Consider the following 14442-nt stretch of genomic DNA (forward strand, 5'->3'; position numbering starts at 1 on the left):
AACATGAACTTGTTAAGTTGTTTCTAATAAGTACCTAAAAAGTTAATTAAAAATATACTATTTTAATTTTAGTTTGAAAAAAGTATAGTTAAAATAAACTTGAGTGTATGGACAGCTTCAATGTTGCTTGTCATTTTTTTTTTCTGGGCTAATGTTAGCTTGCACTTCTGAGGTGCTATAAGCTAGCAGGAAAGAGTGTAAACATGGGGCTGATGGGAAATTAGCGCAGCTAACGTCTGTGCCAACGAACCCACCCACAACCCAGAGGCAAAATTCTAATGAGCTCTGCAGAAAATATGTCTTAAAAAACAAATCAGGATTTTTTATTTTTACTAAAAACTGCATAATCATAATTAAAAGATCACTGAGAACGATTTTACTGTAGAAAAATATAGTTGGATATAGTTGGAGTGGGACTTTAAGAAAAAGTCTCATAGCATTTAATACAAAAAAGTCAAATAAAGGTTATCTGCTATATCTGAAAGAAGGAGTTCGGTCTTCTATAAAACAGTAATATCGATTTTCTTTAAGGTCCTTTTACAATCCTGTCTTTCTCCGTTCCTCTTCTCTTGTTTGATAGCCTCTCACCCCCTCTTTCCCCAGCAGAGCGGCACACCAGAGACAGTACAATAAAAAGATATGTCATAGAGGATTTTGACACTCACACATGAGAAATAGATAAATAAATAAAAGGGTGGGAGACTGCTTGTGGCACTATTTGAAGCGAGAAAGTCGATGTACTCCAAGAAGCTTTGAGTCTCACTTTTTTTCCCCTCTCTTTTCTTTTTTGGAAAGATGCTCAGAAAATCTTGACTCCCACTCACTCTTAAGAACGGTTTGCTAATGGGCTTTTCTCTGTGCTGAAAGAGCTGCTCAGGGAGTCTGCAGCTGATGTTGTATCATGTGTGTTTGCACAAGCTTACGCTCCCAGCTCTTGTACGTCTTTAAATATGAAAAGGCTCTCACTCTGCCTGGAAATGCCACCTGTAAATGAGCTGTGAAGACACACGTCTTTTTATTCTTTTTCTCCATCCAGGGCAAACGCCTGCCTGCGTATCTGTCTGCGGATGCTGAGGAGGGAGAGGTGTCTGATGATGACAGTGCTGATGAGATAGAGGAAGACTTCAAACTCAAGAGCAGTAATGTATGTCTGTTTGTGGCTCTTTTCTGAAGCTCTTATAGACTTGTTTCCTCTCTTTTTTTGTTTTGCAATAAGATCTTTTAATGTTTTACTTTTTCTTGTAGATTGATCTGAAAATATCAGAATATTATTTTGTTTTCCACAATAAAAAGCAGCTAACAGGTTAAAAATTTAGAAAAACATATATTTTTTGTATATTTTGTTCTGAAGAAAAAAGTCCCAGATTAATGAATAAACACAATTTAAATAAATCAAAAGAAGCTAAAAAAAGTTCCACTAATATAGTTAGAGATTAAAAAAAATTTGTAGAAGATAATGAATCCAAAACAAAACTTTATTCTTGTTTTATCTTCACATTTTAGACTTTTTTTTGTTAAATAGAGAGCTGTTTACACTAATGAAGAAATAAAAAACAAAAGCATTCAGAGGTTAACACATGCAGACAATAATACAGTTTGCAAAACATGTTTTTGGATTTGTCTAACTAAAAGCTGTTGTGGAGGTTCCTATGTTGCCTTTGTCAAACTAAAAGTGTCAGTTGCAATTTGTCATTTTTAATCAAAAGTGTTAATTTTTAAAATAGGGTATTCACTAAACAAGAGTCACTACAAAATTCCATGCCTTAGTAAGTATTTAAGAACCATTTTCCCAAATACTAGCCATGATAGATTAATAACGATGTTTGCAAACTCTATGCTGACCCAAAAACAGCGCATTTTTTTCTAAAAGTCAATGTCAGAGCTTTTATGTACTTCACAGTTGGGAGAAAAAAGCTCAGAGAATCAAGTGGTGTTAAACTCAAAAATGTAGCTGTCAGAGGAATATGTGGAGCCGTTGAAACTCACACTGATGGGCCTCTGTGTGAGGTTTAAGAGGGTTTCTGTTTTCCCTTTCATAATGTAACAGTATGAGTGGTCGGAGTGTACTGTATGTAGGGAGGGGGCACATGTGCAGTCAGAAAAACCCGTGACAGTTGTCAGAGAAGTGGCAGGAAACAAGAACTGACAGAAAAACACACCAAACACATTGGGAATTGTGGTGTCACACAACAAAAGAGGCGTTATGATAGAACTGGATAATAGAAATATAGTCCAGAGTGTCTACCAATTAGGTTTATGCAGTATATGTAGCTTCTGGCGGTAATGCATGCAGATTCTGAGATGTGGGAGGGGTTCAGTCACAGGATCCAATGGGAGATTTGGTAGATGGGTCTGGAAACCTGGTAAAGGATGCCATAGCCAGAGTACCAAACATCCATTTTTCAACACGCTTAATCCCTTTCGGGGTAGCAGGGGCCTATCCTAGCCAGTGTTGGGTGAAGGTGAAGTACGCCCTGAGTGGGTGTCCAACCCATTCCAGGACCACATTAAAAAAAGAGTCACCAACTGATCCACAGTGCAAGTTTTTGGACTGTGGGAGGAAGCTGAAGTGCTCTAAGAAAACCCACACATACTCCACACAGTAAGGACCCAGTCCGTATGTGAACATGGGCCTTCTATCTATCAGGCAAGAGTGGTCAATGCATTCTCACTCCCAATGCGTCACACATGGACATATGGTTCGGCCCCCTTCACATCAGTTTTTGACGTTTTGCATGTCTCAAACTTTTTTGACGCGCTGTCTGTTTCAATTAAATCAAGGTTCGCTAACATCTAGGGCGCGAACCGGGACTGGACAGAGGACCGCTTGGTACCGAGGCTCAGACGGGGGAAAAATGCATAAGTTAACCAGGGGTCTGTTACCACATCCGGAGAGTTGGGGACCTGTGATTTAATGGAAAGAGCCAGCGTGTAAAAAAAAAAACACGAATTTTGGACACCCAAAATGTGAAAAAGTGTCCCTGAAGGGGGGCCCAAACCATATGGGACAATTTGGGAGTGAGAATGTGTAGGAGTGGTAACCACTACACCACTGTACAGCTCTTGGCAGAATGCTAGGAGAGGTAAATTGTGGTTGAATGCATGCATGTCAAGAGGTAGAAAATAGAACAGGAGCTCTATTTGGAAAATTTACACATAAAATCTCAAAACCCAGAGTGTCAATCTATGTTTGTTTCCGTAAGAAAAAATGTGAAGCAACAAAGATTGATAGCATTTAAGTAAAGAGCATACATGAATACGATGCATTAATATGCTTTTTTATTTTCCTCCCTTCACACTTTTCTTAGTTTTCTGCAGCAGAGAAAAAGACCGGTTAAATGGCTTTTACTGGGTTGTTAGATTTCAGTTATTGACTTCAGACACTTTTGTTCACACTTGTAAATCTTGGATAAAAATTGCTTCAAATATTGTTTAAAAAAAAATTTGCCACTTAGCATTTATTTTTTATAAAGTACTTAGATTGCAAAATTCTAAACAAGCTGTGGCCTAGAATATCCAACGCGCCACGAAAGGCTGCCAATGGCAGCTTATTGTTTGCATATTAATTTCCATCTGGCTTTTTTACAATCGGTCTAAAAGAAGATCATCTTGTAAAATTGGTTGTATGTCCTTGCCAGGGCCTTCCTTACCAAATTTAAAACAGGAAACACTTGTGCTGCTTTCTGCAGTCTCTCGTTGACTAACTGAATATGGCATTGTTCCTCCACACTTAGCTGGAGGCATGAAGCGGCAGATGCCACCTCAGATGATCATTGCCGTTTTGAAAGGAAACTTGGCAGGTCTGTGGGTGGTTTTGTATGGAGCTCATTAAACCAGTATGATTTCACAGCAGTCGCCATTAACTTTGCATTAATGAAGTGACTTACCTTTTACACAGTGTTGCTCCATTTGTTATGTGAAAAAAAGAGAGAAAAAATTCATGATGATAATCCATTAAGGCCACTTTCACACGTCTAAACATGCAGTTAAGGGACAAAAGAAGCAGACCTGCAGATGTAAACATGCCAGCTGCTATTTGGGGCAAAGTTGTTGCAGGTTTGCATGTTTGGAACGCTAAACAGTTAAATCTGTGCGCATAATCCTAAACCAAATCTCTGGGGTAAAATGTGCCCAATCTGCATTTACTCTTTAATGAATTCCTGGAACATGTGCATCCTCTATGATCTTTCTTGTCTCATACATCTACTGTCACAGTTCACTGCAGGTATTATCAAAACAATGGAAGACACTGTGCTGGTAACATTTTTAAGATATTCATAAACCAATGCTTTGGGAATATGCAGTCTGGAGCTTCCTAAAATCATAGTTCCTGTACAACTGCAGCAGGGATTTGGTTCATATCGCCGGTTGTTTGTCCAACTGGTTCCCAGTGCATGTTGGACTTGGCAGGGAAGCCAGTCTGGATACATATTAAGTATTAAGTACATATTAAGTATCATGGAGTCTTGTTCATAAGTAAGAGAAAGATGGAGCATGAAATGGATGGTTGTAATAATGCAGTCACTGCATCAGTCTGTTGTAGTGAAGAAGGTAATGCTTCAAAGGTGTCTCTGAAGGTTATAACCGGTAGTTTCGAGCTTTAGATCTTTACCACACCAATAAGATCCAGGAAACAAATGACTGACATGAGTTTCCTCAGAGTGACTGTGCGGTCCCTAATGCTACGTTGACACCAAACACGTGATTTGCGTTCATCGCTAAATGCTCATTCTTAAACGTTTGCATTTTGTGTTCACACAGGACTGTCACTACCTGATACTAGAGTGTACCTACAGTTGGAAATGTTGAAGTGGTGCAAATCTTGTGAATCTTCCTCCAGGCTTCTGCTTTCACAGCTTCATGATCACTTTTCAAACAGCTGGTAATAAAAGGGATGCTATACATATTGATTGATTGCCTTTATTTAACCAGGTAAGACCCGTTGAGATCAAGACCTCTATTACAAGGGCGACCTGGCCAAGAGGTCAACAGTGTACGTCATGAGAATTTGTTGCTGAGGAGAGGTCAAAGTTCAACCCGATTTTACTTTCAATGCGTGTTCAATGGGCACAGATTTGAGCACAAAAATAGTCTTGAAAATGTGCGTAGTTTTAAACGTAGAGACGCGCACAGACTTTTAATTGAAAGTGGTCGCTTGAACGCGCGTTGCAGAAGGCGATGTGAGCGTAGCTTCAGTGATAGGGTGAGAAGTCTGTTACCTGGAAAAAACTTCTCCTCCATATCAAGAGGCCAGGGTCATCTCTTCTGAAGGAGTCCCTGGGAAACACCCAAGATACGTTGGAGGGACCATGTCACTTTGCTGGCCTGGAAGTGCCTTGTTGCTTGAGTAGAAGTGGAAAAATTTTCTGTACCGAGGGAAGTCTGGGCACCTTTTTCCAACAGGATAGACAGGAGAAGATCAATGGTTCAAAAATAATGCTCCAATAGCATTCCATGTAACAACTGTCTTTCACCTGCATCTCCACATAGGGCAATGGACATCATCAAGTGGAGTCTCACATCAGAAAGAAGCTGGACTCACTGTTGAAGGAGTCTCAGATCGGAGACAAGGAGGATACTGACAGCTTCAGCATCAGGGCTCTGCTACGAGCGACGCATCAGGGCCTTCAGAAGAACCTGCGGCAGGTACTACCCCCAAAACCCCACATGAATACTTCAATTTGTAACTTGACAAGTTTTTATTGAGATAGTAAAAAAAAGGGAAGTTAAAAAAAGGCATGAGTGATAAAACTAGGCCATGGTGTTAGTCACAGAAGGGGGTGGAGGAAATAGAAGAGCTGAGTCGGTAATGCTGCTCTCTCAAGTCAAACACACCCACCCAAGACATGAAAAGCCACAGATAAACAGCACCTCTGCGGGCCACTCTTAAGGAGGCGGCTTTGTTTCCACTCTCACATGTGCTTCCTGTAAAGGGAATCAAAACAGACTCAAAGTGACAAGAGATTAAATGTCTGCAGTAATGCTTAATTTTTCATTTCCCTCCTTGGCTCCTGGGCTATTTTTAGAAGCTTCAGTTTCCTGACAGCCATTTTAACATAGTGGGCTTACTGCATCGGGGTGTTTTATCCTATATTCTAATGATTCCTCACTAAGTTTTAATGCTTTTTTTTTTCCACCCGGTGGCTTCTTCAGCTGTGTTATGCATTATTTGCTTCAGTCTGTTGCAGCCCACCCAGATTCTGAGCTTCGGGGTCTAATTGACTCACAGTGTGCTAATGTGCTCAGCATTAAAACTCACACTCAAAGTGAACTCCAAGCCTTAATGCGAGCAAACATGTCAAGTCTTTGAGTGTTCGTTTCCATTCTGCAGAGCTCCAAAGGGGTTCTGAAGAAATCCCAAAGCAGATCCTTCATCACGACGCTCAAACAAAAGGTAGGTTTCTTCTAATGTCTCTGTGAGCAGAATCTTGATTAGTTTAATACTTCCTAATAGTTTCTCATTTAGGCGACATTCTGCCACATACATTTTTTTTTTTACTTATTTAAAAATCAACTGAAACCACCTTAAAATAGGAGAGAATGGAAAAATATGACACTTATAAAACTCTGACATATTTATGAGCAGTACATAGTAAATCTCCTGCTGAAAGTATCTTGAAAGCATAAGACAGTGATGACACGCCTCTTCATGTACAGGCAGAGTCTGTCACTATTTTTGTCTTACAGAAATCCTACACTTCCTAATGAACTGGTGTTTTTTTAGCCCATGCTTGGCACCAGCTTGATTCTAGACCCAAAGAAAAGGAAATTGGTAAACTAAGCACATCGTGTGTTAATTTTATTACTAAGACCAAGATTTGATTCCTCTTTCCTGCAGTTTACAGCCTGCAACTCTCCCATGTTCACTCTAGTTTTTTTTCCTTTTAAATTATGCAGCCTCCCACACTAGTGCGTATAGATAAATACATGCATGCACAGTAGGCAGGAACTCTAAAATTACTAAACCTACATTCTTTTCTCAGCTACACCTAAACTGGAAATAATAATGTGATGCTTGTGCATTGTTTTGAAAGGGCGATATGTCTTTTAGAGACATATACAAATGAGTAATGCAGGAATTTTCTGCAAAAGTATACACAGAGAAGCTTTACTGTTTGATAACACGATGCAGCAGCTGAGAAACAGCGTTGTTTATGATGTGCAGAATGTAAAATATTTATTTTAGCATCATATCTGAAGACAAAGCGAGAGCACCATTCTGTTTTTTGGTTTAACTTGCATTGTTCTTTTTTTGCAATTTCATTTTTTGTCCAGAGACATTCCAAATCCAGGCTATCGTGCCAAAGCACAGAAAATGAAGATGACGTTCAGGAGAAGTCGCCAAAAGAGGCTGCAGGACAGTTTAACAGGTGCCTCACTGAAAACATAACTAACACTGAACTACACAGAGTGGCACCTGAACACAAAACCACAAAGAAACCACAACACAAAGATTGATTGCAGCAAAGCATCCTTCTCGTGGGCTGGAGGTCCACACTGTGCTTTTAAAGGCTCCCTCCATTAGCTGTGGACCAATGGGAGCCACACCCTTCCAGCACCGCACCTGAAAGAAATCAACAAAGACAGACACACAAAGTTCCACAAAAATACAGAAGTCCCACTCTGACAGAAATAAACTACACAAAACACGGAAACACAGAACGAAGAAAAAACAAAACCAAATACGGCCACAGACGTAACACTGTGAATCTTGAAGTTTGTAGCTTTCATTTATATATTACTAAAATCATGATGAAAAACCATATCATGAAGCAAAATTTTAGTTTTTTATCAAAATATTTTAAACCTGGTGTATTTTAGGGTAGGTTTTTTTTCTCAAATGATGACATCAAACAATTCTGCCGAATTTGATTTTGTTTTATTTCGAAGTAGGGCTGTAATGATTCATTTCTAATAACAACTTGGTTTATATCATAATTTGTGGTTGATGATACAATTGGTTGATTGTGAATGATCGGATTTGATCAGATTCTTTGACTTAAAATTGATCCAGGACATTTTTAGCCAAAAATTCTACCTGGTACTGAAAAGCACAGGGGACGTTTTCCACATTCCTTGTATTTATTGCAAGAAAATAGAGTGTAAATTAAATATGTGTAAAACAAGTAAGGAAGAATTAATGACAAATCCATTCACAGTTTAGTTTCATAAAGTTCAGCCCACTTTTGTTTTTTCACATCAAAGTAATACAAGTTATTAGTCAATGATACCACACTGTATGGTCTCATGTGGCAAAACTCGTGTTTCCACACATTTGACTGTAATGATGGTTGATCATTTTTGCTGCATCATGTGTGTTGTTCACTGTGATGTCACTTGGTTGTTTTTATAAAATGGCATTTTCCATTAATTATCAAAATAGTTTATGTATTTAATTTTGAAACCTTTTCTTATGGTAATGTTTGATTAGATTAACAACTTCCTTCAGACAGATTGATCTGGTTGGATCCTAGAAACGTACATATAAAAAATATTAATCAATTAAGTGGATTCATTGTTACACCCTTTGTTTGAAGTGATTTGGTAATTTAAAGCAAATATTTTCCTAAGATTCTGAATGTACGATGCCAAAACTAAATGTTTTAGTATGGCAAGCCGATTTATCATTTAATAGAAATCCTTGATATCAGGCTGTTTTAAGCCTAACTAGTAATGCCAAAAGTACAACTAGTTTACTAGTGGACCATATTTTTGCTTACTAGTTCACTAGTGACATGCTCAAAAGGCCACTAGTGAACTAGTAAGAAAAATATTGAGCTCACTAGTTAACTAGTGGGCTGTTTGGACTGCACTAGTTAACTAGTGCCATTTTTATCTGTCACTAGCTAACTAGTAAGACTTAAATACGTCTCACTAGTCAACTAGTTTGCATATTGCATGTCACTAGTAAACTAGCGCGATATTTTGGTCACACTAGTTAACTAGTGAGCTTTACAGGAGCCTTACTAGTGAACTTGTAGAACATTTAGATGTGACTAGTTCACTAGTGGCCTTTTGAGAGTGTAACTAGTTAACTAGTAAGCATAAAAATGTTCCAGTAGTAAACTAGTTGTACTTTTAGCATTGCTAGTTAGGCTTAAAACAGCCTGTTATCAAGGATATCTATTAAATGATAAATCGGCTTGCCATATTTTCACTTATTTAAGGATATCACGTAAGGAAAATCACATGAATTATTTTTTGTGCTCCCCATTTTTTGTTTTTTTATTGTATTTTATTGTGCTTTAAAATTGGTTAGAAAAAGAAAAAATAAATAAATTCACCGTTACACATGAATAAATACGACAAAATGTGTTTTCCTACTCCATCCTGTGTGTCTGCCTTGTTCTTCCTGTACCTCTGTGTCTGTGTGAGTACATTTTGGGCAAAGCCTCACACGCTCAGCTTTGTTTGTCTCCCTCAGCTGGGGTTTGTGTACGCGGCTTTTGTTCTCGCTCTTCCTCGTCCCGATGTATGCATGTTCTCTGGAGCTGCAGCACACAGATTCCTGCAGCCAGGCTTCTGATTGGCTGTGCAGCTGACTGTCACTGTCAAAGGATTTTCACGTGCACGTCTGTGTAGGTGTACACGTGTGTGAATGTGCGAGTGTTGCACTGCATGTGTTCCGGTTCCTATTAGCTTTTTGCCTTTGATGCTCGTTCCTGTGGTTTGCAAGCTGCTTCTGACAGACAATCCTCTCCACCCTGCCATGTTTTTCCACTGTATATGGGTCAATGAGCATGTGCCTGTCTTATGTCATATCTTTTTTTTAATGTACCCCAATCTGATCTTTCTGTGCCTCTCATATCCTGCTGTGCCACGGTTTCAGAGGTGGAAGGAAGAGGAAGACGATGAAGCTGAGCAGAGATCTGTCAAATGTGGTGGTGTTCACCAACTCTGTTGCTTCGCAGGAATGTCTGAACGAAGGTGAAACGCTGAACCGCTGACACACAGGCTATCAAATGAGCATTGTTCTAACGTCTAAACCCACACTTCTCTTTAGGCACTCCAGGTGACGTTTTGTCATTCAGCGAGACCAGGGCCCAATCCCTGGTCAATCACAGGACCGAGCAGTTCCTGGCTTTTAACCAGAAGCAGCTGTCACGGATTTATCCGTCTGCCTATCGCATCGATTCTTCTAATTTCAACCCTCAGTTCTACTGGAATGTGGGTTGTCAGTTGGGTAAGATGCTGTCACTATAATATGTTCATCAATAAAAGAATCCATGTTTACCACACATACTTTAAATCTGCATGACACTCAATATTTGAAGCTTGCGTTGTATTTAAAATGTACCCCTCCCACTTGCTAATAATTTGAGTTCTCCAAGTGCAAATTTAGACTAAAAACGTTTTTTCATAAATTTTATGCTGTTTCAAAACTGTAAAAAGGCGGAAAAAAGTCAAAAGGAACGTTTTTCTTCCATGCAATCAACTTTTGGACATCTTTTTTACTCTTTGTGTAGTAGACATATCAGTACATTTCTAACATATTCATAAAAAATACTTTTTTACTACTTTTAGAACTCTTTGTAGTTTTTTCACAAGTTCAACAACATTCATTTTCTAATTAACTGTTTTTTTACTAACATAAATTTATTTCATCCTGCTTATCAATACTAAGTATACAGTAAATTCTGGAACACAGAGGTCTAAGTTTAAGTTCATGCTATTTTGGTTATAATTTGAGTTCACATATTTGTGGTAAACAACATTTGGACCAAGACATGAAGTCATTGTTGTGATTTTTATTGAAAAATCTATGATGAATGTGATTTGAAATTTGTACTGTTTCATTGTGGAGTTGATTTTATTATTTTAAGCAAATCTATAGTAATATAAGAAAAAATAAAGAATGGATTAAATTAGATCAATGTATTATTAGGGGTGTCAAATTATTGTGTTATTACAATAAATTAATTACAGACATTTTATCACATTTATGACACTTTCACATCGGATTATTACATTGTGGCACACCTGGATGAGCATTATCCCGCTCATACCAATTATACATATATATATAATCAATATTTAGAACTTTAATTCTGTTATATTTGTAAATTGTTTAAATTGCTCTTTCCTCTTTCAGAAAAGTGATAATTATGTAATGTTAAACAAAACATTATTTCAGAGGGAAAGTTCACTTCTTAACACTTCTTTTTATCCACATGGTAGAGCAAAAGTTTATTCACAAAAAAAAGTCTGTATAGTTCGTTTTCTCCTCTCTGTTTCATTCCTTCCTTCTTATTCTCTTCTCTATTTCTTTTCTGCTTTATCTCAGTCTTTAAAATGATCAAATTCACTCAAATAGGTTAAAGGAAACTATAAAATCACTCTTGTGTTTTTTCTACTGTCTTGCTGTTTTGATAAACTGGAATAAAGTATATCAACATTTGAATTATGGTATTAATAAGTAGTTTGTGTTGAATATTTTTTACATTGCTCAGAAAAGTGTTCTTTGACTGTTTTTTATATGGTAAATTTGGTCGCTCTCTACCTGTTTGTTTTTGATTGTTTGTGGGTTTTTAAATTATTTCTTTTTGTTTTCTTTATTGTCCAAGACAAAATCCCCCTACGCAGTGTAAAAAAAAGGTTTAAAGTTTGTTATAATAAAAAACTTCACAGAGCCACTTTTTTAGTTGTATTTTGATCTTTTACTGAGCCATAATGTCACAAATCTAAATGAAAATATCTCAAATTGAAGATCTTCACAATAATTATTAGGTGAAAAATCCTTGCAATAAAAATACATCAAATTAGATTAATTAATAACAGGTCATGATTAATTGAAAGAAAAAATACCTGCATGACAACAGTATTTATTACTTGCTTTGATTTTACATTATTACACAGAAAAGCCAGAACCCTTGTTTTAAGAAAAAAAAGTCGTATTTTCTGTCTTGCAAGAAAAATAAGATTTTTAAGGAAATTTTTCAATAGCAAAACAACCTCAGTTTAAGACAACATGTCTTTGTGACTAGAATTTTTTCTTATTTTTTTTTTATTACATTGTCAGGCTTTTTTCCTATTAAGAAGATCTTTTTTCCAAATTTTAAGAACTTTTGACAATTAATAGGGGGGGCTGTTTTTTTTTTGCTTTGTATTTATAATTAAATAAATAAATAAAACAAAACCAACTCCACAGGATCTTGTCACGACTTCAGCAGATTTTTAGGAAGAGTTTTGAGGGATCTTTAAACAAACTAAAACTTTAATTTGATCTTTTCAGTGGCTCTCAACTATCAGACGGAGGGGAGGATGATGCAGCTCAACAGAGCCAAGTTCATGGTAAACGGAGGAATTGGCTACGTTCTCAAGCCTCCTCCGATGTGTAAAGGTACAACTACAAACTGCACCTAAAAAAACTATTTTGTGCTTTTGTTGCATTATTGTGTCCAAAAAAAACAAAAAAAAACAAGGGAAACCAGATAACTAATTTATTGAAATTGTCAGTTTCAGTTGGATTTCTAAATTAATATATTCAGAATTTCTGATTTCAGTGAGCAGTGAATGCAGGATGTTTTAGAAAGCGAGAGGCACATGGTTGTACATGGTGTTCCATCCATCTCTACATAATTCATCATTTCCTCTGTATGTTTGTAACAAGTATTTGCTTTTTAAGTGCTTTTTCGGCTTTATGCATAATCAGCTCTTTAACTGCAGATTTATGAGTAGAATTGAGTTTTAATCTTTTGATTGCTTTTTCTATAGACAATTCCACACTTTGCAATGATTACTGAGGACTTTCAAGTCTGTGTGTCGTGTGAAGTCAACAGTGACAGAAGGGCTGCATGTTGGCATTAAGTGATGACATTAATTCAAGTTGTTGCTCTGCTGTGTATTACTCCCTTTAGGCACCTTCAACCCATTCAGTGATGACCCACTTCCAGCTTATCCCAAGAAGCAGCTCATTCTCAAGATCATTAGTGGACAGCAGCTGCCCAAACCCCCAGACTCCATGCTGGGGGACCGCGGAGAGGTAAAGACACATGAAAGGAAAGGCTGAGTTTTGGCAGAAACTCCATCTGTCGCTCCTTTCCTCACAAATACCCGCTCGTTCACGTACCGCCATTTTTACACTTGACGGGGTTTAACCTGCTTTCCGCTTGAATGCAATCAGTTCTGTTGCTTAACTTTTCTGTCTGTCGTTTCTCAGATTATCGATCCGTTTGTCGAAGTGGAGATCATCGGTTTGCCAGTTGACTGCTGCAAGGAGCAGACGAGGGTTGTAGACGACAATGGTTAGACCTAAACCTATTAAGCTGACCAGCTTTACTTTTTTCATGTTTTAAATCCCTATCATGCAATTCAAATGTTTTTGTCACATTTGTACCTCGTACTAAATCTGTTTGTTGTACAGAACATGATGTATTTTATTGGAACCAGATGAAAGCAAGCCTTTTTTTAGACATATTTGCTTGAAAAAAAAAAGGGAATTTGCATTTAAATTTACACTGCATGATAAGCTAGGCTGTTGAGAACAGCAAGCATCAAAAATCAAATGAATTAATTAGAGCCACAAAAGAAGCAGAATGGAGCGATCTGCTGGTTTGACCCCTAACATGTCTCCAGAGATGAGGGCCCCCAGTGGGGGGGAGGGAAAATCTCCTCAGGGAAAGGTTATGGAGCCCTGGGAGCTTAACAGCATTATAGGATTAGTGCACAGATCATTGATCAGCGAAATGCACCAAAATGTCTTCACTTCCATTCAAAATGTTTTTTTCTTTTAGATATTAAATGTTATATTTCTGTGTGATGTGTAGGTTTCAACCCAGTATGGGAGGAGGCTTTGTCTTTTACCCTTCACATGGCTGAGGTGGCACTTGTGCGCTTCCTCGTCTGGGACCACGACCCGATTGGACGGGATTTTATTGGCCAGCGGACTGTAGCCTTCAGCAGCCTGATGCCTGGTCTGTTCAGAATTCCTGATGTTGTAGCTTTTAACAATCACAGTTCATCAATAGCATAGACAGAATCACATCTCGCGTCATTGATTTTGTTTGGTTCACAGAGGTAATTTCATTGAGACGTGAGGTCTCATTTCAGAGGCAGGTAACAGAGAACGTGTGAAGATGGGAAATTCTATAAAATGAGAGACATAAGATAAACACATTTCTCTAAAAACACGTCTTAAACCCTGATATAGACCAAAGCAGCATTGTAGAACAAGTCCTTTTTACTTGGCGATGATTTGGCATGATGTAGTCCTGGGAATACAAACTGTGACACTTTAGTTCATTAGGGATTGGGGGGCTAAACCACTTCCTGTGCAAGTCACCCACGGCTCAGTAGATGGATAAAATGCAGAGGAAAAAACAGATCTATTCAAATCTGTGACAGCTGATGACATTTTAGGTGATAGATGACAGAAGTCAAAGATTGGATTTGGAAATAAAGCTGAAGAAGTGCATTGATAAATAAAAAATAAATGCATTTTTT

The 14442-nt window shown here is 37.8% G+C and overlaps 1 protein-coding gene across 5 annotated transcripts in view; it reads left to right on the top strand.

Moving 5' to 3' along the window:
* plch1 (phospholipase C, eta 1) overlaps positions 1-14442 on the top strand; it is a 76318-nt gene that overhangs the window by 55664 nt on the left and 6212 nt on the right. For all 5 annotated transcript variants that reach the window (XM_036215011.1, XM_036215012.1, XM_036215010.1 and 2 more), the window contains 10 exons: positions 1037-1144; positions 5491-5646; positions 6332-6394; positions 7276-7370; positions 9830-9927; positions 10004-10183; positions 12233-12340; positions 12858-12982; positions 13160-13244; positions 13767-13913. In XM_036215011.1, coding sequence (XP_036070904.1) covers positions 1037-1144; positions 5491-5646; positions 6332-6394; positions 7276-7370; positions 9830-9927; positions 10004-10183; positions 12233-12340; positions 12858-12982; positions 13160-13244; positions 13767-13913 — 1165 coding nt within the window. The remainder of the gene's footprint in view (positions 1-1036; positions 1145-5490; positions 5647-6331; positions 6395-7275; positions 7371-9829; positions 9928-10003; positions 10184-12232; positions 12341-12857; positions 12983-13159; positions 13245-13766; positions 13914-14442) is intronic.

This window comes from Oryzias melastigma, linkage group LG13 (assembly GCF_002922805.2).
Source record: "Oryzias melastigma strain HK-1 linkage group LG13, ASM292280v2, whole genome shotgun sequence".
Classification (NCBI taxonomy): domain Eukaryota; kingdom Metazoa; phylum Chordata; class Actinopteri; order Beloniformes; family Adrianichthyidae; genus Oryzias; species Oryzias melastigma.